The sequence below is a fragment of the Cervus canadensis genome, chromosome 31 (genome assembly GCF_019320065.1).
Source record: "Cervus canadensis isolate Bull #8, Minnesota chromosome 31, ASM1932006v1, whole genome shotgun sequence".
Lineage (NCBI taxonomy): Eukaryota > Metazoa > Chordata > Mammalia > Artiodactyla > Cervidae > Cervus > Cervus canadensis.
In genome coordinates, this window is record NC_057416.1 from 35,954,287 (window position 1) to 35,979,366 (window position 25,080).

General features: G+C 53.8%; 1 protein-coding gene across 21 annotated transcripts in view; it reads left to right on the plus strand.

Moving 5' to 3' along the window:
• Nucleotides 1-22,994, plus strand: part of CSGALNACT1 (chondroitin sulfate N-acetylgalactosaminyltransferase 1) — a 329,577-nt gene extending 306,583 nt beyond the window's left edge. For 19 of the 21 annotated variants that reach the window (XM_043454678.1, XM_043454691.1, XM_043454684.1 and 16 more), the window contains 6 exons: nucleotides 454-555; nucleotides 8,344-8,494; nucleotides 10,653-10,831; nucleotides 11,672-11,766; nucleotides 19,136-19,217; nucleotides 21,339-22,994. In XM_043454678.1, coding sequence (XP_043310613.1) covers nucleotides 454-555; nucleotides 8,344-8,494; nucleotides 10,653-10,831; nucleotides 11,672-11,766; nucleotides 19,136-19,217; nucleotides 21,339-21,744 — 1,015 coding nt within the window. In that variant the 3' untranslated portion in view covers nucleotides 21,745-22,994. The other 2 variants (XM_043454694.1, XM_043454693.1) reach the window with 2 other exon arrangements.
• The last annotated feature ends 2,086 nt before the right edge of the window (nucleotides 22,995-25,080 follow it).

Below are 25,080 nucleotides of genomic sequence, written 5' to 3' on the forward strand. Positions count from 1 at the left end.
TCTAAAACTATTTTGTGTTGCATGGACAAGAAAAGGCAAGGACGAGGAGTCCAGTCTCACCCTTGCTGGACATTGATGTTCTCATCTGTACAATGGGCTCTGTCTTCCGTCCTTCGTAGACTTCTTATGGCAGAGAAGGGGATGGCCCCAGCGCTGTTCTGGACATTGGATCCCGGCCCCAACAGGCCAGACCTGGGGCAGGTTGAGCCTGCAGCCTCTTGCATCTTGCGTTTTCATTGACCAGACCTACATGTTAAAATTCCATGGTATTCTTGCTAAGAGAAATAGGAATACGGATGTTGGGACGAGCCAGCCGGAGTGTCCTGTCCCCTGCTCTGGTTTGCTGGTGGTTCATTCCCAGGGGGCCCTTTTTCACTTTACAGAACAGGTATTTGTTTGGGCTTTGCCTGTCGTTGTGGACCCAGGACCAGACTTCCGTGTTTTGTTTTCCAGGGAGATATGCATCCAACAGGACGGGAGGGTTCATCTCACTGTCGTTTACTTTGGCAAAGAAGAAATGGATGAGGTCAAAGGAATACTTGAGAACACTTCCAGGTGAGTCTGAGGTGGAGCCCTGGTCGGGAGTCCGGCAGCTGAGCCTGGGAGGTGGTACCTGAGCTTGTCCAAGCTGGTTTATGTCCTTTCCGCTGCCAATGGCCCGACCCGGGAGAGCGATGGGCTGGCCTTGTGTGTGGAAGGGGATGAGGAGTTGCTTCTGCGCCCTCCTTCCTGGGGACCACCCGCCTCGCACCCATCCTGGAGACGAACGCCCAGAGTGGCCTGGGTGAGGGGACAAGGCTTCTCCAGCCCACCATCCCACCGTGTGAATGGCAGGTGTAGGGACTACACTCGGCAGGGATGGAGTTGGGGAGCATGGCCTTGTGGGGAGCTGCTTCTCAGCCCTGCTCTTCAGGGCTCCGTCTCATCCACTTCGCAGATGGGCTCACCCTCTGATTCTCTCATCCTGCATTTTGAGATCAGTGAGGGGTGGGCGGTGATGACTGGTGGGTGGGACCCTCGACTCACAGACGCTGTTGAACCAGCGCCTTTGGACGGAGGCTTGTGGGTTTCTACCCCATTCATCAGTTACAAGGGGGAATAAATGTATTAAAAAAACAACAGAGAGGGGTTTTTTCCCCTATCCAAATAAATGAATAAACATGTACTTAATGAGTACACATCTGTGGCATTTTCTGCGTGTGAGGAGGCTGGTGGTACCGTCTGCTCACTGCTTCTGCTTTGTGGCCACAGGTGAATGACCAGCTGGGTGGTTTCTCTGTAGGTATGTCTTGGAGGGTGGTCAGAGGTACTGGGGGTGGAAATCATCTGAGTAGGTCCATCTGGTTTGAATATAAACAAGTCCCTCTGTTTTGAGTTTCTGGTAACCGGTAATAGGATGATAGTCAAAATATAAGATGATGAGACTAAGTGCACTTTTTGTGTTTATTTTCAGGCTTGGTTACTAATTTTGTATTACTGAGCTCAAGATCAGAATGGTAGTAATTATTCAGATATCTGAAGCAGTGCAGTGGTCAAATTCTGTTCACACTTACTTTTGTAAATGAAGTTTTATTGGCTCGGAGGCCTGGTCATCTCTTTCTGTATCGTTTATGGCTGCTTTCATACTTGACTGCCAAGCTGAGCAGTTACGACAGAGATGGTGTAACTCACAAAGCTAAACTTTTTACTGACTGATCCTTTATAGAAAAAGTTTGCCAACCTCTGTTCTAAAGCAATAAGGAGTTAAAAGAGTTTAAAACTAGTACCAGTTTAAAGCCGTGGCGCCCGCTGAAGGGAGATCAAAGGGAATAAAATAATTGAATATCCTAAATGTAAATGAAATAGAAATCTCTCGACTCCAACGCATTGCAGTATTCTTTTCATCTCTACTTGGGAGTGAGGAGCGGGAGTTATTACAGTTCACGTCCTCTGCCCGGTGGGTAGGTTTTAACATCTCTGCAGGTAGTCACGGGAGGTGTGGATCTTTTTCACGCCTTCCAGATGATTCTGACATGCAGCCACGATTGAGAACGGTTGTCTAGGACAGTGGAGGTCCCTCCAGGGGCTGCCTGAGCTGCCTCCTTTTGGAGTGTTTTAAGTAGAGGTGCAGGTGACTCTAAAGCACAGTCAGGCTGGGTCTGGCATCTTCCAAGGACATCAGAAGGCGATCAGACATTTGCTCGTAGATACTCGGGGCCAGCTTTACACGAGTCTCATGGACAAATGTCCATGGAGGCCACCGAGGCCGTGTCACAGGAAATACTCTGTCCAGTGGCCGGAGTGCCTGGGACTCAATCAAGACAGTTTCTTCCGTATCACATTACCTGGAGGGCTGAAGTCACAATCAGAGGGCTGTGTGGTGAGCCTAGAATGAATAGAATCTGAACAAGGAAAGTACAATCATTCCCAGGGTAAGGATGGTTTGGAAAACTCCCAGAGACGAAGCTAGCCCTGAAGGGGACTTCGTGCTGAGGCCTGAGCCAGTCTTTGAAGCGGCGCTGCAGAAACTTGCTGCCTCCCCGTTCTGTTCACCGTTCACCAGTGACGCTGCGGTGTTGATGTCCCGGAGGCCGTGCGGCGTGTTCTGCCCCCTCCCGGGTGTTGCTTTAGGAATGCCCTGCCCTCTGCCGCCAGCCTGAGCTGGTTCCCCACGGTGGCTGCTTGCAACCCCACGGAGCAGATGGGGTTCCTCATCACCCGCTGTACCCCCTCGGGTACCCAGTCTGGTCCCCAGGCCGGCTCTTACCTCTCACCCCGTTTTGATGGCTCAGTGCCCCGCAGCCGCACAGGGGCGCAGTTCACCCTTCGTCGTCGCTCTCTGTGTTCCCTTAGGCCTGGCGTCGCCTCCACCCTCCCTCCTGCTTGCTCTGACCCTCTGTCTGTCCATCCGCACCCAGATCCCCACTCTGGAGCTCACCCTGCTCTGTCCTCCCCTCTCCGAGCTCTGGCTACCCTCTCCCTCAGCATCTCTCATATACGGGACCTGGCATGTGATTTGCCTGTTGACGTTTCTTTCTGTTGTCCTCACTAGGTTATCAGCTGCTAGATTATCACCGAGTCACATGCTTCTGTGACTCCAGCCCTTCGCATAGGGCCTTACCCAGTTTTAAAATGTTCAGTGTTTGTCCACTGGGAGAAGGACAATGCCCAGTGTGTAGTAAATTTGTACATAGTAATCTATGTAAAACACGTAGAAGAAGCTTTACTTAACTACCATTTTCATCATTCTCTTAAGATGCTAAAACTTTAATTAAAATGCATCTCATCTTTGAATAATGTTAAACTTATTATTAAATAATTATTTAATTAGTAAATAATATCAGATCATTACTAATAATTATTATTAAACATTGTTATTAAACTCTTCTTAACATGAATGACATTTAATGTTTGCACCAACCTTATAAGATAGAAGCTGTTATTAACCCCATTTTTTTTTCTGCACGGCGTGTGGGATCTTAGCTTCCCACCAGGGATCAAACCCGTGCCTGCTGCAGTGGAAGTGTCAGCTCAATCACTGGGAGTCCATACCCCATTTCTTAGATGAAATAGTGGAGGTTTAAAGAGGTTGGTACTCAGGCTGCCGCTCCTGATGCGGGTGACAAGCAGATCTGAACCTCGTCTGTAACTTCCAGATTCCCAGTCTTAACATCCCAGCAGATTCTCACTCCAAAAAGCCATAGCTGTTCATTGAAAATAATAAGATTTGAAACCAGTTTAAATGAAATTTATTTCACTTGGCTATCAGCATTGTGATAAAACTATTCTAAATCTAGCTAATATATACATATTTTAAGAATATCTTGAGAAAGTCTAGCTTAGTGACTAACGTGCAGCGTTTGTATCTCTTGGCTTATGCTTACTTTTTGACTACTGATTCAATCTCCTTGTTCAATATTTGTCTGTTCAGATTTTCTGTTACTTCATGATTCAGTCTTGATAAGATGTACATTTCTAGGAACGAATCAATTTCTGTTATCTAATTTGTTGGTATGTAATTGTTTACGGTTGTCTCTTATGATATTTAGTATTTCTGTGGTATCAGCTGTAATGTCTCCTTTTTTGTTTATAATTTTGTTAATTTGAGTCATCTCTCTTATTTTTCTAGATAATAAGCTGAAGGTTTGTCAATTTTGTTTATCTTTTCAAAAGAAACTTGCTAAAACAATTGTATAAGCAGGCTTGTATATAATAGGCTCAGAAACTAGAGAACTCTAAATTGTTTAAAATGCCTGCTATAGAAAACTAGCTGGGAATATGTTTAGCTTTAAATTATTCACTGTATTCAGATCCCTTTAGTAAGTAGAAGTCATAAGCAATGTCAATATTCAGGGGTGTTAGATTTAAATTTTTAAGTTATACATTAAATATATATTTCTATGTAAATTGTTAAATGTGCTTTTTTTTTTTTTTAAATGAAGGGCTCTTGTGGGAAGTGTCACATTAAGATAATTTCCTTGCAGTGGTCAGAAGATATTGATATTAGAGTAGATCACATTAGACAGCAAGATCTTTTATCATTTTTAAGCCAGCAGTTCTGGGAAATGCAAGGCAATTAGAGAAATTAAGTCTCCGTTGAAATAGTAGCTTCCTCAGGTCATTTTAACCTCTGTCAGCATGACTGCATCTAACCTGGAGGAGACCGCATGCATCGGACTTATATTAAGAAAAAGGAATTGAAGGAGAAGCTCAAGAATTTTGTCAGTCGATAATTACAGTTCAAGAAGAAAAGAGAAGAAATAATTATAAGTAATCCCGAGGCCATTTGGGACTGCAGACTCTGATTCATAACAAGAAATTACATAGTAAAAAATGCAATGCCTTGAAAAACCCCGTTTCTTACAAAGCAGTTACTCGTGTGTGTGTGTGTGTGTGTGTGTGTGTGTGTGTGTGTGTGTGTGTTCAGTCGCTTAGTGTAGTTCCAACTCTTCACAACCCCGTGGGCTGTAGCCTACCAGGCTTCCTCTTGTCCATAGAATTTTTCATGCAAGAATACTGGAATGGGTTGCCATGCTCTCCTCCAGGGGATCTTCCCGACCCAGGGATCAAACTTGGCATCTCTTGCGTCTCCTGCATTGGCAGGCAGATTCTTGACCACTAGCGTCACCTGAGAAACCTTTGTTACTCTGGATATGCCGCTAGATATTGCATTTGTTTGTATGGGTAAATGAAATATTTCAAACCAAATTACATCTTATTTTCCTCCTCGCTCTTTTTTTCTTTTACTGACATATTTGTAATCTTCTGTAAAGCTTGGGTTTGTGCCTGAGAAAGAGTTGACTGGGGCTTCTTCCTGATTGGGGAGGTAGACCCACCCCAGAGGAGGAGGTGGTGTCCTGGGGCAGCGCCTCCCACGGTAACAGGTCTGAGTCCATGGACTCATCTCCTGACTCATCCAGTGTTTATGGAGCTGCTCTGTGTCCCGTGGGAACTGTTTACTGCAAGCGCTGTCAGCCCTGAAGATAGAGATAAGGACAGCCCCTGTCCTGCAGGGTTTAGAGGACAGGCCAGGGGGGTCAAGTGCACGGGCGAGAGAAGGCATCGGGTCCCAGAAGATGAAGGAGGGACTGGCCCCCACGCCTGGGGGCTCAGAGAGGACACCTCCTCCCGAGGGAGGGTGAGAGGGGATGCCAGTCGACAGGGACCATGAGGATCGGGGGGATCTTCCCTGGAGTCCGTGGAGGAAGTGGATCCCCGGAGAGGAGACCGTGGAGCTGACAGGAGGTCCCCGCGTGTCCACGCCATCGGTACCGGTCTTCTGGCGGAGGGGGTGGGGATGGACAGAGCTCAGCATCGCCCCCTGCCGGCGCACCTCTGCGTCTGGGCTGCAGCCTTGTGGTCGTGTTGCGCACATTCCCACACCCACGACCCACTGCGGCAAGTCGGTGTTCCGGGTTGAAACGTGTCCTTGCTTTTGCACAGCCCTTAGTACACGGTCCCAGCGCTGCGGCAGGTGCTGGGGCCCAGCGGGCGAGTCCCTCCGCGGGCAGGTGTGGCCGCCGGTGTCCCTTCAGCCCGCGCGCCCTCGGCTCTCGGAGCTGGTGCCACTGAGTGTCAGGCGTGAGGGCGGCCCACCTCCAGCCCCGCTGCTTCGCCGAGTCCTCACCTCGCTGTCCTAGACAACACAGGAAGGAAGTCATCCTGATTCGGCCGCTGCTGTCTCCAGCTCATCCCTTGTTCTCAGCAGAGACCCCGTGTCAGTCATCAGAGGCCCTTCCTGGTGGTAGGAGGGGAGAAGGAGGATGCTCTGGGCGCTGGTTAGTTAGAGGGGTGCTGGGCTGAGTGAGCGGAGGGGGTGCGGGGGAGGCCCGGATATCCGCCTGCAGACAGGCGTGTAGCCGAGTGCAGTGACCTCGCAGCCCTTCTGGGAAGCGGAGGTGCCGACAGAGTCCCCCTGCCTGCCCAGTGCCCAGGACCGGCCGATGGGGCTTTCTGGGCCAGCAGAGACTGTCCCCACCCTGCCTCTGAGTGCACGCTGGTCCAGGTTCCTAATGTCCCCCGCTGGCCGGCGTTGGTCAGGGTGGATGGGGAACTGGGGTTCTGTGGGGTGCGGGGTGGGGGCTGGGGCCGAGGGGCTGCTACGTGCACAGGACAGGCAGGGGCTGTGTCCTGGGGCTTCCTGTCGGGCCTGCAGACGCTGGACAGCGGAAAGCAGCTTTAAAGTGCGCCTTCGGCTGGGGCGGTGCCACGGGCCGTCTCGTCCCCGTGGAGAGGCTGGAGAGAAAGGAGGCCGAGTGCCCTGTGCGTCTGGCCACGAGGGGAGGCCCCAGCAGCCGTTTCCCTGCGTTCTCTTTCTCTTCAGACAACGCGCTGAAGCACAGAGTTGATGCTGTGACTTAAATAATTCTAAGTCAGGGTCGTCTCAAGCGCCGGGACGGTGAGCTGGCCCCACCCCTTTTGCCAAATCCGTGACTGACAGGCAGGCCCCTCCGCTCCCACCCCTCAAGCTCCACCCCACTCGCCAAGACCCAGCCGTGAAGAGCGGTCCTTTAGCGGAGCTCAGACCGGAATCCACCTGCAATGCAGGAGACCCTGGTTCGATTCCTGGGTCGGGAAGATCCCCTGGAGAAGGGCTAGGCTACCCACTCCAATATTCTTGGGCTTCCCTTGTGGCTCAGCTGGTAAAGAATCCGCCTGCAGTGCGGGAGACCTGGATTCGATCCCTGGGTTGGGAAGATCCCCTGCAGAAAGGAAAGGCTACCCACTCCAGTATTCTGGTCTGGAGACTGTATAGTCCATGGGGTCACAAAGAGTCAGACACAACTGAGCGACTTTTTCACTTTCGCTTCAGGCCAGGGTTTGGGGAACCAGGGGACGGAACAGACGAGACTGACCTCTGTGTGGGGCACGTGTGCCCTGTCAGGCCGCATCCCCCCAGACCTGTAGCCCTTGCTCAGGCGTCTCCCTGCCACTCGCTCAGCCCCCAGGCTGCTCGTCTTCCCTGCTGTTCGTTCAGTAAGAACGTGAAAGTGCTAGTCGCTGTCGTGTCCGACTCTTTGCAGCCCCACGGACTGTAGCCTACCAGGCTCCTCCGTCCATGGGATTTTCCAGGCAAGAGTACTGCATTGGGTTGCCACTTCCTTCTCCAGGGGATCTTCCCAACCCAGGGATTGAACCCGGGTCTCCCGCCTTGTAGGCAGACGCTTTACTGTCTGAGCCACCAGGGAAGTCCATATATATATATAACTTATTTATTTTTGGCCGTGCTGGGTCTTTGATGCTGTGAGGCCTTGTCTCTAGCTGTGGCGAGCGGGGCTACTCTTTGTTGCGTTGCTGGGGCTTCTCGTTGCGGTGGCTTCTCTCGTTGCAGAGCACGGGCTCAGGAGTCGCGGCGCATGGGCTTAGCGCCTCTGTGGCATGTGGGACCCTCCTGGATGAGGGATGGCACTCGAGGCTCCTGCGTTGGCAGGCGGATTTCTTACCCCTGCGCCACCAGGGAAGACCTGGTGGATCAGTTACTCACGCCGTCTGTATTATTTTAACTATTCACCGTGACTCCACTTTGTATAAATGTTTGATATTCTACACAGTAGCAAATATGCTATTTGTGTAAATATTTGGTGTGTCAGCACCGATAAACTGTAGGCTATTTGGGATGAAAATCTTGCGTGTCTTTTAACACCACAATTCAGGGACCTGCCTTCCTCTACTCTTGGCAGAAGTTACTTGCTGTTGTTCAAATAGGAAGTGTTTTTGTCTATTTGAAACCTCTAATGACAGACCTTGGGAAGCCTCTGGGAGGAGGCACCTGAGTCATGGGTCAGATGCATCTGAACCAGGATTTGATGCTTCAGCAGGCCGGCCCTGCCTGCCCTGGAAATCAGCTGACCGATGTCCCTGCGGGCTGGGCGGGCCCCACAGAGCGTGGACGGTGAGACTGTTGAGAGCAGAGACCTGCTGCAGCTCCGAGAGGAAGCTGGGCCCCAGGGTGGGGGAAGAACAGGTGGAGAGTCAGGCATCTCTCAAGGGTCGAACCGTCCTGGAAACGGACCAGGTAGGGCAGGGGGAGGTGGGCTGCAGAAACCTCTGGCGGGGGGCGGGGGGGAGGATGGTGCAAGGGCCGCAGGTCAGCTGGACGTCTTCTCTGGGGACAAGGAGGCCGGGCCATCCCTTTGGGGGAAGCCTTGGGACGTAACCTCAAGGCGCAGCTCAGGAAATAGGATCCGGGGCCACTTACCTGGAGAGAAGAGTCAAGACGGAGTTCTGAAAGAGGAGAGTCCCCCTCACGTAGAGCAGGTGCTGGGCTGAATCCCCCAACAGTAGAATCTTACCTGGTGAAGGGCCTGAGCTCATCCATGAGGCTGGGCAGTGAGGGAGCAGACCGGAGAAGTGGAGTGACTGCCCCAGGTAATGCGAGGCGGGGCTGGACTGGGGTCGTTCGTCTATGGACGTGTTTAGTCCCCAGCATCGGCCGAGCACCCAGTGGGGCTGGGTGGCTCCAGAGCCTGGCCCGGGGCTCCTGACTCACCCTCCAGTGCTCCACCCCACACCAGATCTCCTGCTATCTCTGGCCTTGGACTCAGACAAGGTTGGGCCCAGGTTTCCAGGATAAAAACCAACCAAGCTCACTCCCAGGTCTAAAGGGAGGTGACAGATCAGGAAGGGGTAGCAGAACAAGTTCCGCTGATTAAACCACAAGTGTAAAGCTCGTGACTCTGGATTTGTGTTGACCTTCACCTGAGGTAGTTACAGACTTCACACAGTGGGTATGGACTATTGAGGGGCCTTCCCTGGTGGCTCAGATGGTAAAGAATCCGCCTGCAATGCGGGAGACCCAGGTTTGATCCCTGGGTCGGAAAGATTCCCCTGCAGAAGGGAATGGCAACCCACTCCAGTATCCTTGCCTGGAGAATCCCATGGACAGAGGAGGCTGGTGGGCTACAGTCCATGGGGTCGCAAGAGTCAGACACGATTTAGTGACTCAACCACCACCACATGGGTTTTTTAACCTCTTTTGAGGCATCAAGATTAGAGAGAACTTGGGGGATGGGATAGGCTGGGATAGGGGAGGACTCAGAGCCGGGGGCGAGGAAGCCATCAGGCAGGAAAGGCATGTCCAGCCAGCAGGAGGGGGTGCTGGCTGGATACGAGGGCTGCACAGGTGGACTTGGGAGCTCCAATAGGAGCAGAGTGGGTCTCTGGTTCTCTCTGGGAGAAGACAGTCCCTGTCCCACATGGTACTGGATGAATTCCTGGAACTTTTGTTCAAGACATGCCCCATTTCAGAAGGTTCTGGGCAAGAATTGCCAAGTGAAGAAACACCTGGACTCCATCACCCAGCCCTGTGCTGGTAACAGGCTGGCTGATGCTTACCCAGTGCTTCATGCCCTTGGCCGTGCTTGCCTCACTGATAACTGAGCTCTTAAGAAAGATGTGGTTATTCCCGTTTTGCAGATGAGGCAACCGAGGCTCCAGGAGACTGATGGGCTTGCTTAGATCACAGCCGTAATGCACAGGAGAGCCAGGCCCCAGACGCCCCAACCTTCTGAATCCCAGTGTTGCGTCCTTGGCATGTTTGGCCGCTTCACCTGTGGGTGGCAAAGGGGGTCCAGGTGTAAGTGTCTGGGGATAGGCCCAGACCGTCCTGCTGGGCTCCTGGACTTCAATGCTGATGGGGAGCTGCTTGGTGGGGCCATGGCAGCGTGGCTGTATTTCCTTGGCCAGTGGTTTCATTGACTCCGGGGCCAAGGGGCTGTCCCAGGTTCTGTTGCCTGGTCTTGACTGGCTCGTGTTCTCTCCCTCACGTTAGCCTTGGCAGTTGTTTTCAGTATGGGAAGAAATAAGAAATAAGCTGGTACTTACACTGGCTCAGACAGTAAAGAATCTGCCTGCAACACAGGAGACCTGCGTTCCATCCCTGGGTTGCAAAGATCCCCTGAAAAATGGACGAGCTACCCACTCCAGGATTCTTGCCTGGAGAATTCCATGGACAGAGGAGCCTGGTGGGCTACAGTCCACGGGGTCGCAAGGAGTTGGACACGAGTGAGCGACTGATACGTCAAAACTTCACTAGATATTTTCATGCCCTTAATCCCAGCGCCCTCGGGTCACAGGGTGCCCGGGGCGAGATGCCGTGGGTCTTGGCTGTGTATTTTCCAGGGAGTTCCGTCCTGCGAGCCTGGGCCCCTGAGTGACCGTGGTTTCCCTTTCAGAGCTGCCAACTTCAGGAACTTCACCTTCATCCAGCTGAGCGGGGAGTTCTCTCGGGGGAAGGGGCTGGATGTGGGCGCCCGCTCCTGGAAGGGCAGCAACGTGCTGCTCTTCTTCTGCGACGTGGACATCTACTTCACCTCCGACTTCCTCAACACCTGCAGGCTGAACACGCAGCCAGGTGGGCTCCCTTCTCGGCACAGCTCGCTCTGACCACCAGCTCCCACATCAGCCTTCAGCCCCCCGGTGACGGAGACCGGGGAGCCGTCTCATCGATTCCTCCTTTGGTGTCGCGCTGGGTGCCTGTCGGCCACCATAGCTCCAGAGCTCTCAGTCCCAGGGGCGTATTTATAACCCCTCTTCTGTTCTCTCCTGGGAGGTCAGCTTCAGGGGACAACCAGGAGCAAGTGTGGTGGGAAGGACGTGGGCCTAGAGAAGCTGCTGAAACCACAGGGAGGGCATGCCTGTGGGCAGCCCCTAGGGCAGGGGCAGCCCTGAGCAGAAAGAACCCACAACCCCAAAAACTGTTCTCAAAGCCTGGGACTCAGTGGCAAGGCCGACACTCAACTGCTAGCCACTGGAATGGCTGTGTCGGTTGTTAAAAACCTGAAATGCTTCTGTGTCAGTGGATAAAGAGCAGCCACCCTGGGCTCCCTGAGTCTGTTCCTGCTGCCTGAGGTCATCCTGGCCGACTGCCCCGAGAGCCAGTAGTTAAAGGGTTAAGATCTGGCAGGGCAGGGGGCATCGGGACCCTTGTTCACACCCATTCCCACTGGTGGTGTCCAATGCTGGAGCCAATGGCCATCAGCCCTTGGAGCATCACCCCTGTGCTAGGAAGTCAGGAATCCAAGTCTGTCCATCTGGTCTACCTGCTGCAGTTCTAAGATCTGTCCGGGTCCAGTGAAGGGAAACAGGGAAGTGCATGCAGACGCCAGGGGTATGTCTGAGGGTTGAATATAAATGAATAAACCTAGTAGCTTTATCTGTCACTTTAAGTGAATGTTGGTTTTCTGGTTTGCAGGGAAGAAGGTGTTTTATCCCGTCCTTTTCAGTCAGTACAATCCTGGCATAATATACGGCCATCACGACGCAATCCCTGCCTTGGAGCAGCAGCTGGTGAGTGCTCCCCTTGGGGCCTGGGTGGGGGTGCTCTGTTTCACGTCTGCTGTTCCCAGGGGCACCTGGCCACGAGTGCAGGTGAGTGGAAATCTGGGGGTTACTTCCTTATTTGTAAGTTTGGCAGATGTTCTGGCCTTTGCTCCAGCACCTCTTCCATTAAAAAAAGACTTGCAGTATTTAAAAGTGGGAAGTAAATAGGAGCAATACCTTACAGAAAGGTAGTTTCACACCTTCATAGCTTTCTTCTGGCGTTTTGGAAACCAGAATCATTGTATTATGGACGAAGCACATTTTCCCTTTATTATTGCAAAACGCCACAAGGTAAGAAAGCTGAGATTCAGGCTCCGATGGACAGGTAGACGTTAGGAAGAGGCGGCTGCCCCCCCCCCCGCCCCAGGCACACAGTGAGTTAGGGGCGAGGGGCCAGATCACTGCTCCCGGTCACTGTTCCATTAACATCGGAAGTGTCACCGGCAGGTGGCTTTCTCAGGAGTGCATGAGGGATTTCTGTGCTGAGATCCTGGTGCACGGGTGATGGGTAGGGGCCCGCATGGCACCCAGGCGCTCCTGAAGCTGAGATGTCTTCGTTGGTCCTTTAAGCAGACAAACAGTGTAGGTTTCAGGAAGATGGGTGAAGGCAGCAGAGGGTCCCATGCCCCTGGAAGGCGTGCCCCCAGTTCTGTCATCACCTGGCTGCCATCGTCTGCAGAGACCGGCAGGCTTGTCTAAAGCCGATGCCGGCTCAGGCTGAGGGCGGGGGCCACTGCCTCGGGGGCCCCGTCTCTTGTGGAGAGGTCAAGCCACGTTCTGTCGCCTCTCAGGGCCGAGAATGGAAGCTGCCCTGTGACCCCGAGGAATGCTGGAGTCCCTAGTGCTTCCCTGCAGCAGGAAAGGGAACTGATTTCACTGAACATGTGTTCTAAGGAATTCTTTTGGAAAGCCGATTCTGTGTTGAAGCTTCCAGATGTAGGAAAACCTGTTGTCTCCCGTCCCCGCGCCCCCCATCCTGGGTCCCCTTCCTGTTCTTCTCTGGCAGCTGATATATAATGACCTTTTCCAGAAAGTTGCAGCTTGGGCTGCTGCAGGCTAGACAAGGGTGATTCTGCACCCCATCCTAGTTGGAGCCTGACCATCATCCTCTCTTCCCCCCGGGAAGTTTTAATATCTCAGCTTCTTTGTCCGACTCTGCGTGCTGTGTGCATATGCAGGTGCTTCACACATCAACACTAAGAGTTCTTCACTCCCCAAGAACCAGTGTTTACCTACTTAGGGGTGATAACCGCGCCTGTTGAGACAGAGAAATTTCACATTTCCTCTCCATAGAGTTCTTAGCTTCTCATAAGGGCTCAAGTGGGAATCGAATTATGGGTTTATTTTCTTTCAACCATTCAGAATAAAAGTTCCTCTGATTTTAAACAAAGTGCAGCTTTACATTTGACGTTGAATGGGCTTCATGGTTCAGCTTCAAATCAAGGCCTTACTTGCTTGCAGGGAATTCATTTCAATGAACAGTTTAAAAGTTTCATCCTTTTGTTGCGGTTCCTGTGGGGAAGCCGGAGGATCTGGTCAAACCAGTTTCTCGAATCCTTAGAATCAGTAGTCAAGTCAGAAGCAGAACCCAGACTGCTGTGTCCACAGCTCCGAGGCCTCTGAGCTCTGCTGCAACCTTGACCACTCACCTCCAAGTACCCCTGAGACCTTCACTTCTTTCTCCTAGACTCGACCAGGGTCACACAGCCAGCTAGAACTCAGGTCAATACCAGGATTCACTTACCTAGTGTGGTGGAAACAGTATTGCTCAGGATCTAGGTGAGAACAGAAATACAAGGGAAATGTCAGAGGAGAACATCCAACCCCAGAAGTTAATACGGTGGAGAGAGGACGTGTGGGTGCAGAGAGGGGGTAAAATAAAAGGTGAAGATTGGAGGTGGGTGAATTAGGAAAGGCTTCCTGCCAGGGGTTCATTTTGGCTCAGTCTTGAAACATCCGACACATACATATTAATAAATTATTGAGAGCCTTCGCTGGAACATGTCAGTATCAAGGGGAAGGCAAAGCTCAGATGCAGAACTCGGCTGTGACAGGTGACGGCCATGTTCAGATAAGAGGCAGGCTTTGCCAGCAGCCCTGCTGATGTGACCTGGGTACCAGTTATCACTACTGGCTATTGCCTCTGACGTTTGATACCATCTGCCTGCAGACAAAGGCGAGAAACCAAATTTAAGGGGACTTCTTTTGCATTCAGGTTACTTCTTTCTGTACATTTGAGTACAGTTAGTAATCAGCATTAAGTGAAATCATGGGATTTCATACTATTGTTGGACCTATTGAGTTTTAAACCTGAGATGAGCCTTGCTGATGTTTTAGTGTAGAAACAACCTTCCAAGAAAGGAATAACCCTAATTTAAACAATTGCTAATTTCAGACTTCCCCTTTGCTGGTTTGAGCCTTGTCAGTTCCTGCTGAGGCCCCCTGGCAAGAAGCTGTCAGGAATCATCTCTCCTTATGCTCCAATCTCTCTGTCACCTTAGGCCAGAGATGCGATTCCAAAACACAGATTAATTCTGTTAAAAAAAAATTTTTTCTTTTGAGGACTTTGCTGATGGTCCAGTGGTTAAGATTCTGCATTTCCAATGAAGGGGACATGGGTTCGACCCCTGGTCGGGGAACTAAAATACCACATGCCATGTGGTGTGCTCCAAATGAAGTGTTTAAAGCCCCGTCTATGAAGGGAGAAGGAGCTGCCTGTCTTCCAGACGTCAGTCTTCCCACGGGGCCTGGTTTGGGCGCCCTCTGACGTCTCGGAACAGAGCTGAGGAGAGATTTCCTTGCTGGTCCCAGCCACACCAGCACAGCCCAGACCCCTGATTCCTTTGGGGATGAACTGCCCTCCACAATCTGACCCTCAGACTGATCACAGAGGAGTTGTCTGCAGACCCTGGCACCTGGGTGTGACCCTGGGTCAGACTTCCCCACTGCAGACCCTGGCACCTGGGTGTGCCCGCTGCTCTGCCAGGCGGGCAGCCCTGCCCGGGGTCTCCCAAGCTGCCCACCCCCCCCAGGGCCATCTCCTCTCCAATGCTGAGGCCACGATGCCTGGCCGCCCCCTCTGCCACGTGGTCCTGCCCCCCACTGCCTGACGAGTGGTCAGCGTGCGCCTGGTATGCAGGCCCGGCCCCAGCTCTCTCTGCTTAGACCCTTCTCTCTCCTTTCGTCCAAAGAGGACTTTGCCACTGGTCCGAATTTCAGTTTAAACTTCTAAGAACTGATAACTGGGCCTGGGCCATCCTCTTGGTCTGTTTCTGTTTGTTCCACTAGCAGAGTCTCCCTGAGAACCGAGAGTCCCATTAACACGTGCTGTGTCCGTGGCCTTGGGCAGCTGGCATTCTCTGCCTGCGTGGTCCGTGAAAAGGACTGTCCTGCTCACATCACAGGGAGAACCGTGCGGCTCAGGGGCGGGTGCCACTTGCTCAGAAGCCTCCATGCTGGGGGGCAGGTCGGGGACTCCCTGACTGCAGCAGCGGAGGTGGGGGCGTGTTCTCGGTTCCACGTGCTTCCAGGGGGCAGAGAGTCTGACTTTGGGTCACAGGCTCCCAGGACTGAGCCCTGATCCAGCACAAAGTCCTTCAGAAGAGACTTCATTTTTTAACGCAGATAAAAGGAGACTAATGGAAAAGGGTGAGTTAGTGCAAGTCTTGGAGCAGGTGGCAGCTGAGTCCATTCTTAAACCCATTCTTTGAAAGCCGTGGCTTGCGAAATGCCTTCCTTCTCGAGAAATGGTCACCGTCACGGCCACGCTGGTGCTGATTGGGGCTCGGGCCCGACTGGCTGAGTGAGTGACGGTGGGTGAGTCATTCCGTCGCCCAGCCTGAGGCCCGTGCGCACGCTTGTGCCGCCTTGGGGCCCGGACCCCCAGGGGTCTATGGCGGGGTAAGGGGCAGCTTGGCTCTGGGACCCACAGACCAGGGTGTCTGCCACTTACTGTGTGATGCCCGGCCTGGGGCAGGCCCTTCCCAGAAGGTGTTTATGGAGGACCCCAGGACATCACCGGAGCATCTCGCCAGGGGAGAGGCAGGCCTGCAAAACCCGGGCATGTGGGGTTTCTGGTGACGTGAGGCCAGCCAGATGCAGCCTTGGTTCCTGGGAGCCTGTCTCTGACTTGGAGGAAATATTCTGCCTGAGTATTTGTAGTTTAGTTTACCTTCTGACCCAGAGTGCTTCCTGCGGGACTGCGGGGAGCCGCCTTCTTGCATCTGTGGGGAGAGGCTGATTTGTGCTTGGTGTTCGGTCCTGATTGGAAGTCATCACTCCTGTTGGTGACCGCCGTCCCGCGGGGTGTGGCCAGCACGGGCAGTGCCTGCTGGGCTCAGGGCATGGAGACGGGCCCGGCGGAGGGGCAGGCGGCCTTGTGATGAGCAGGGCGCTGGAAACGGGTGAAATCCAGGCCTTGTGACGAGCAGGGTGCTGGAAATGGGTGAAATCCAGGCCTTGTGACGAGCGGGGCGCTGGAAATGGGTGCGATCCCGGCCGGGCAATGCTGCCCTTACGGCATCACCGTGGTCTGCGGTCTCCTCCTCCTCTGACGCGGTAGATGTTGCCCATGTGTGTCACTCCCCTGTCCGGGAGTCGGGGGCAGAGGTTCTAAGAAGCTGAGCCATCTGCTTGGAGCCTAGGAAGGCGAGAGTCCTTCTCTGTGGGCCCAGAGCCCACGGATCTGGGGGTCTCCTCGGTGGACGCCTAGGCCTTGGGCCGAGCTCCTCGGGGCTAAGCGTTCCCCACCCGAGCTGCGTCCGTCTCCGGGGGCCGGGCGCTCTCCTTCTCTGCCAGAGGAGTGACGGAGGGCCGGCGCCTGTGCTCGGTGGTCCCGGGGCTGCAGGTCTCGCCGTGAAGGAGACCCAGAGCCTGTGTTCACCAGGTGGTGGGTGGGTGTGGACGGCAGGCAGAAACAGCCCATCAGCAGGAGAGCTTCCGGGAGCCCTGGTGTTTCAGGGAAACCGTAAACCGGCCGGCAGGACGTGAGGTGGGAGCTGACACTGGCGGGGGGTCAGGGTGACCGCTCTCAGCGGAGTCCTCGTGGTGGGCGACCCTGGCCGGGTGGCGTCCAGCAGGTGCCTGGCCTTTGGAGGCCTGTGAGCCTGGCACATCCGCGGGGACCCGAGACAGGCAGGGCAGGCAGGAGCAGCTTACCCGGGGCCTCTGGAGGCCCCGGAGGTTCCCCGCGGGTTTTATTCTGATTGCCTTGTGGCGGAGGGAGCTCACCCACTGCAGGGCTTGGATGGGGCCAGACTGTGGTCTGATGCACACTTGAGGCCCCTCAGGCTCCAGCTGAAGCGCATGGACTCTGCCAGCCTGCCTCTCTTGCCCCCGACGGCACCTGCCGAGGGCACCCCCAGGTCCGTTCCCACGAAGGGCTGAATGTCCACGTGCTCTTCCAAGACCGGCTTTCTGTGGCCTGCGGGCTTCGGAGCCCGCGTTGAGAAGTGTTTGTGTAGCTCATTCCCTGCCCATGGTCACCCTCCTCTGTCTCACTGTCCCCAGGCGAGCGCCATACCTTGCTGGGCTCTGCGTCCACTCAGCGGGCCCTGGCTGGCCACCTCCATAACCCCTCTTGTCTTTCTTCCCCAGCGTTGGCCCTCGTTTTTCCCGTTTGGGGCCTTCTCTCAAATTCCAGGGAGACCTCCGCCACACGTTTGAAGTTGGGGTGCTGGCGTGGCTCTCTGACGGCATTTTTACCCAGGCCTTGTCCTGACCGCCAGAAGGGACAGGAGCCATCAGCTGCGGAAGAAGCAGTGTCCCCGCCACCGCTGGGATGGAGCAGAAGCCATTTCTAAAAAGGGACTCAGTGCAGATTTTCCTAGGCTTTCCTGCCCTGTGAAATCGCTCCAGCTGATACTAATGAAACTGTTGCTGGGGGCTTATCCTGCAGCAGGCCTTTGTTCTGGAGTTGAGCTAGGAGGACACAGGCTCCCTACTGGCCCGTCTTCTCCTTGGTCTGCTTCGTGCCAGGCGGAGAGCCGATGACCTCTGTGTGTGTAACTGCAGAGGAATAAGGTGGTCTCATTGGTTGCAGAGTAAAGGGAAGGTTAGGTCCCTCACCGCTTCTGCAGGCCATTTGTTGAGTGTAGTTTTAGCCTGTGGAGTGGATAGAGTGGAGTTTCCCTGGTGGCTCAACAGTACAGAATCCGCCTGCAATGCAGGAGTCCCAGGACACGCGTGTTTGATCCTGGGCTTGGAAGATCCCCTGGAGGAGGGCATCGCAACCCACTCCAGTATTCTTCTGGAGAATCCCATGGACAGAGGAGCCTGGTGGGCCACAGTCCACGGGGTCACAAAGAGTTGGACATGACTTGAAGCAACGCTGCACTCACCCATGAATAGAGTGAGCCCTCAGGAAGGTGGGCGCGGTAGGGGGTGAGTGTTTGGGTGCTGGGCTGGACGAGCCGTCAGGGTGACTCGGCTCAATGTCCTCTTTAAAGAAGAGGAAGCAGAGGGACCGGGGGGCCTGCCTGAGGCAGACGTGCCGGCCGGCGGGCTTGTGGGTCAGGACTTGCCATTTCCAGTTAGCCGGGAGCCAGGCCCGGCATCCCAGGTGGAGACCGCAGGCAGGAGGGGGCCCTGCTGGGGGGCCTCCTTTCCTCCCAGCACCTACGAGAGCTTCCAGAATGAACCCGGAAAAATAACCAGTACGGTCACAAATCTGTTTCCAGGTTTACTGCAGCCGTACATATATAAGTAACAAAAAACACCTTTGAAGTCTTGCTGCTCCAGCAAATGTGTTGGAAATGGACTTCTGAAGTGAGACATGCGCAGGGCCAGGCCTGGCTTTTCACAGTTGCCTTCAGGCGGAGGGGACACCCCCCCCCCAGCTACTTAGACTGGGGGAGCAGATGGTGCTAAAGCAGTCCGTGGATGAGTGGACAGAGCGTGTCCCCAGGACCTGGCCTCACCGCGTCCTCGTCCTGGGCCAGCACTGCTGACTCGGGCTTTCTTTTCATCCCTCGAGGGTGTCCTGTTCGCACCCTGGGCCAGGATGGCTGAGTTCCAGGTCATTCTCTCTCCTTCTTTCAAACATCCCCAGCCCAATGCCAGGCCGGACGCATAGACAGCTTTTCCATGGTGCTGCCCCAAATCGGCCCTCCCCACTGGTCTCTGAGTGTGAGTGTGAGTGTGTGTGTGTGTGTGTGTGCAAGCCTACACCTAGAAACGCCCCAGCCAGAGGTGCCAGATGTCACCGGGCCTGTTGAGGACAGGCGGCGGTTTGCTGTGCCCGGTCGTCCGCGCCCCCACCAGGGTTGGCTGTGTCAGCGACGCCCCCTCCATGTCCACTCCCATCTCCCTCCGTCCAGTGATGGCGCTCTCCCTGCAGGTCATAAAGAAGGAGACTGGATTCTGGAGAGATTTCGGGTTCGGGATGACGTGCCAGTATCGGTCCGACTTCATCAACATAGGTGAGCCCAGAGCCCGTTCCCCGATGGAGACTGTGTGGGTCCCTAGGAAGGCCGCTTCCCAGGAGGTTGCTGCATAAACGTGGCTCCTAACCACGGCGCTCAGGGCTCCCTGCAGCTGGGCCTGGCCTTGCGTCCTCCGCACAGAGCATCCTCCCCGGGGAGGGGATTCCCCTGGACAGAAGGGCTGGGAGGGTCCCAGTTTCTCTGTGCTGAACCTGTCAAAATCCTAGACATCACTTCAGGTCCCCCGTGTGTAGTCACTGTCAACAGGCACACGTGCACACGGGCACACGTACGTGTGCACAGATGCCTACATGTATGTGCATGCATGCACACACACACCTAGAACCCAGAGGGGAAAGGCCCCCCCAGTTGTAGATTGGAGGCCAAGTCTCAGAGACACAGAGGGACCTCACAGCTAGAGAGCCCCGGGGGTCTCCTGTCCCCTGGGAGATACCACGTCACTCCCCGGGGTTGCACCCAGTCTCCAGCCTCTAGAGGGAATAGCGGGGATCGTAAACTACCAGGGGACAAGTGAATAGGCCAGAGCTGTGATCTAGGGCCCCGGGGCTCGGGTGGTCCCCCGGTGGCCTGTCCTCACGTGGAGACCCCCACCTTTGTGTCTCCTGGGAGTCCCCAGTCTTGCTCTCTACTCGCCGCCTCCCCTCCTGCCCAAGGCCTTGGGCTTCTCCTTTTAAGGTCAGTGAGTCGATCTAAGGAGTTCCAGTTTCTATTTTTGGAAGTTTGGTAGACAGCAGGGAATACAGGACCATCAAAAAAATCGCCAAGTTAGAAAGATTAAATAAAAGCCCAAGGGACTTCCTGGAGGTCCCGTGTTTAAGATGCTAAGCTTCCACTGCAGGGCGCACAGGTTCGATCCCTGGTCAGGGAACTAAGATACTTCATGGCATGTGGCACAGTCAGAAAATAGAAAAAAACAACAACATTGAATGCCTTCTGTAAGAAGCAACAGAACACGCAGGACAAGGGTCTCTGGTGAGTGTGCTCAGATTCCCAGCAGGTCACCACAGGTGTTCTTTGATTTCTCTATAAATGGCCTAAATTATTATGTGTAAATCTAATTTTCAAAAATGACCCATTTAAAAACTTTCCTGAAGGAAATTTCCATTTTGAGAAACTCTTGTTTCCTTGCTCTGTGTGCAAGGAAAAGTGATTCTGCGATGATGTATGTTTATCGAATTTGGATTTAAGAGAGGCACAGTGGCTGCTGGTGTAACAACCAAGACTCAAATTCAGGCCCTGACCCAGAATCTTGGGTGTTTCCTCAACTGCCCAGTGGCCCTGCTCGCAGGCAGGGGTGTGTCAAGGGACCCCGATTCTGGCTCCATCAGAGCAGTGGGCCTGGGGGCTGCAGGGAATCCAACTAAATGACAAAGCCACTGAACTTCGATTCACTGTTTCTTATGAGAGGCCAAGAACTCTCAGGAAGCAAGGAACAGTGACAAGCAAGAGGCCAGTGCTTCCTGGTTCTGTCCAGGATGTGTGGCTTTAAGTTAATAGACAGGGGGACGTCACCATTCACAAAGGTGTGAAGGAGCCACTGTGATGTGAAGTAAGATGTCTTAAGTAAAACTTCAGAACCGTGAGGCCAGTCCTGTTAAAGTGACTCCTCTCGCTGTCTTGCGGGGGCCACTCACAGCTCTGGGGACGCCTTCAGTCTGCAGGAGCGAGGGCGCTTTTGTGGGACATGAATTTTTCACACTGCCAGGCCCTCCCTGGTCCCTTCTCTGCAGGGGCAGGAGGGGCCCACGTTCGAACAGAGTCCCACGAGTTTCCGTTCAGAGGTTTGGATTGGGACTTGGGGGGCGCTGCGGGGCATCGCTGACCGCTGCGTTGCTATGACGACAGCCCAGCTGCGGCTGCCCAGGCTTCCGGGAGCCGGCGAGGCTCCGGTCTTGCCGTCTCCAGGAGCTTGTGCTGGGCCAAGGGGGTTCCTGAGTTCTCTGACCCCAAAGGCGCGCACCACCCGGACTCGGGGGGTCAGAGGTGGGGAGGCCTCCCCAAGCTGCTTCTGCTGAGCGCGCTGGTGCTGGGCGGGGCCGGGGCTGAGCCACGGTGGGGCGGAGGGCGGCGCGTTCAGCCGTGTCTTCTGCCCCGCAGGCGGCTTCGACCTGGACATCCGAGGCTGGGGCGGCGAGGACGTGCATCTCTACCGCAAGTATCTGCACAGCAACCTGGTGGTGGTCCGCGCGCCCGCGCGGGGCCTCTTCCACCTGTGGCACGAGAAACGCTGCGAGGACGAGCTGGCGCCAGAGCAGTACCGGATGTGCATGCAGTCCAAGGCCATGAACGAGGCGTCCCACGGGCAGCTGGGCATGCTGGTCTTCAGGCACGAGATCGAGGCCCACCTCCGCAGACAGAGACACAAGACGGGCAGCAAGAAGTCATGAACGCCCCCTGCAGGGAACCGGGGGTGCGCAGACGCTTTACTTTCTTTTTCCTTTTTGCAGTTGCCACAAGGAAAAAGATTGCCCTCAAAGGGCAGGGAAAGCATTCGACCGGTTAGTAAAACGGACGAGGGGGGTTTCTCTCTGCCTGTGTAGCTTATGCAACAGGCGTCAAACGCCCCCCACTCGGCCTGCAGGAGCAGCCCAAACTCACCAAGCCGCGGCGACCGACAGAGACGGCCTCAGTGTGAGACTGACGGCATGGAGGTTGTGATCGTGTTTACTGCAAAGCGAGGGCTGTTGTTCTGTGCTTATTGAAATATTCATGAAGGAGGAGCAGCTTTGTAAAAAGTTCATTAGGATGGAAGGCCAGCACAGGCCTCCCCGTCTGAGGGGTGATCAGCCGGTCTCTGGGGTCTGGGAGCTGAGATATCAGGATGCCGGCAAGGAGACCGTGTGAAATTCAAAGATACACTCATCATGATCTTTGTGAATATAGTAAGCAAAACCAAATGGACTAAAAATGAGAAAACAAACAAACTCGTAGCTGTTGTATCATCTCCCCCAGGATTAACCAAAAGTAATCTGCTCATCTTTTTGGTTGTAGTTTTAGCCATCTCTGTTAATTTTATTTAAAAATGCACTTTTTTTTTTTTGGCTTATGAGTTATATTCCGCTTATTTAATTACCCACTTGCAAGCCTTATGAAGAGAGCACAAGTTAGCTACATTTTGATATTTTCTAAGAAGATACTTTTCGCTGCATTGGTGCAGTTCAGAGCATCAGATTGTGACCCTCATCTGAGGACGTGGCAGACGCTGACCCTGCGGGGACTGGCCGACAGATGGTCATCAAGGGGAAGGCGTGGCCTGGGGCTGCTGGCCGAATGGGCACACGGATACTTATCTGAAGAGTATTTCCAAAGTGGAGCAACTGAACACTGGAGGGAATGGAAAATGTACTTTTTACCTTAACAGAGAAGGAAACTCATTCAGACTGGTGATAAAAGTCAGAAAACACGTTTTCTCCTCAGGGGAACTGGGGACCACTTTCTTACCTGTTGAAATAAACCAAAGCAGACTGTATGAACCAAACGCTCTTTTTTCTAAGCAGGGTGCTCTTCCTGGCTTCTGGCTTCCACGAGAAGAAACACAAGAAAATGTCTTTTGTGAAAGGTCACTCCACCTGCCAGCGTCCAGTGGGATGGACGATTGTGATGTGGGTTCCTCCAACCCAGCCAAGGGGCAGGGACTTCATTGTTTTTTCAATTACGCTGTTCTACTCAGTCACCAAGATGCTTCTGAAAATCTCATTTTATTACATTTTACAACTATTTAAAAAAAATAAATGCAGTTAACATTTAGTGGTTTCTCTGTTTATGTGAAAATTATTTCCTTATTAGCCAGCACCAGATACAGGAGCTAATTATCCCTCAGGTGCCTTGCCTTCTGTTTGCCCACAATCAGCTCATTGTTTAAAAGCGCCAAGAGCAGTCAAGCTCTTGGTGGGTAAAAAAGACAAAATGCATTGTACTGACTTGTACTGGTAGTTCATAAAATCCAGTTAGAACCCAGGACATGAATGGAAGGCGGCGTTGCTGCTGCTAAGTCACTTCAGTCATGTTCGACTCTGTGCGACCCCATAGACGGCAGCCCACCAGGCTCCCCCGTCCCTGGGATTCTCCAGGCAAGAACACTGGAGTGGGTTGCCATTTCCTTCTGCAGCGCATGAAAGTGAAAAGTGAAAGGGAAGTCGCTCAGTCGTGTCTGACTCTTAGCGACCTCATGGACTACAGCCTATCAGGCTCCTCTGTCCATGGGATTTTCCAGGCAAGAGTACTGGAGTGGGGTGCCATTGCCTTCTCCAGGAAGGCGGCATTGGACAGCTAATAAAATGTGAACTGTGGATACGATTTCTTCTTGAAGTCAGAACAACAGGTCTTTAGTTTCTGGAGAGGGCTTTCCTGAGTGTCGACCAGCTCCCCTTGGCTCTGCGGCATTTCGGGGGAGGTCATTCCCTGACGGGGGGTGTCCCGTGTACCCAGCGTCCTGAGCCCTCCTCCCCCGACGCCTGGAGCACCTCTCACCCGAGGGACACCTAACTGTTCTCCACCTCCAGGTGAGAGGGGGCACTGATCTAGCAGGAGGGGAGAACCTCGGTGGAAAGCCTGGCAGTTAATACAATCTGCTCGTCCTTTAAAAAACTTTTTTTTCTCTGTTTAGTTTTGGCCGTGCTGGGTCTTGGGCGCTGCTCGGGCTTTTCTCTGGGTGGCCTGAGGGGCTGCTCTCCAGCGGCGATGCCCGGCTTCTCCTCGCGCCAGCGTCTCGTTGCAGAGCGCGGGCTCTCGGGTGCTTGAGCTTCTGTAGTTGCAGCCCCCGGGCTCTGGAGCGCAGGCTCACTCATTGTGGTGCTTGGGCTTAGTGGCCCCATGGCACGTGGGATCTGCCCAGATCAGGAGATGTGTCTCCTGCATTGGCAGGCAGATTCTTCACCGCCGAGCCACCGGGAAGCCCTGCTCGTCCTTTTTGATGAGACGTTGAGGAGTGGTTTCCCAGGGCCCTCTTATTTCCACACACACGGTGCTCCTGGAGGAGACGCAGACCCGGGTCTGTCTCCCCAGTGGGTCTCAGGCTTGGTGGGGCTGACCCTGCCCCCTCCAGCCTGTCTTCCTTCAGGTCCAGAGGCTGCTGTTCAGGCTGGCAGCGGGAGCGTGTGTGTCTGCCTGTGACCTGGGGTCTGAGTATCCCGCGGCGGGGCCTCCAGGCCAAACTCCATGGGTGACCAGCCATTTGTGCAGGTTTAAATGGCACGACCCAGAGGGATGGGCCTCCAGGCCAAACTCCATGGGTGACCAGCCATTTGTGCAGGTTTAAATGGCACGACCCAGAGGGATGGGATGGGGAGGGAGGCGGGGGGGGGGTCAGTTCAGGATGGGGAGCACATGTACACCCGTGGCGGGTTCATGTCGGTGTGCGGCAAAACCACTACAATGTTGTAAAGTAATTAGCCTCCAATTAAAATAAATACATTTATATTTTTAAAATGGCACACACAGGTGCCTGAGGCAGAGGTGGAGAATTGGATTTTGGAAGACGCTGAGGGTGGATGGAGCGTGTTAGTCAGTCAGTTGTGCCCAACTCTGCAATCCCATGGACTGTGGCCTGCCAGGCTTCTCTGTCCATGGAATTCTCCATGGGTCTCCCACATTGCTGGCAGATTCTTTGCCATCTGAGCCACCAGGCAAGCCCTAAGAGACAGCAAAGTCAAACTATATATATAAATATATATATGTATGTCCCTCTTTTTAAAGCTTCCCTTATGACTCAACTGGTAAAAAATCCGCCTGCAACATGGGAGACCTCGATTCGATACCTGGGTTGGGAAGACCCCCTGGAGAAGGGAAAGGCTACGCACGCCAGTATTTTGGCCTGGAAAATCCATGGACTCTGTAGTCC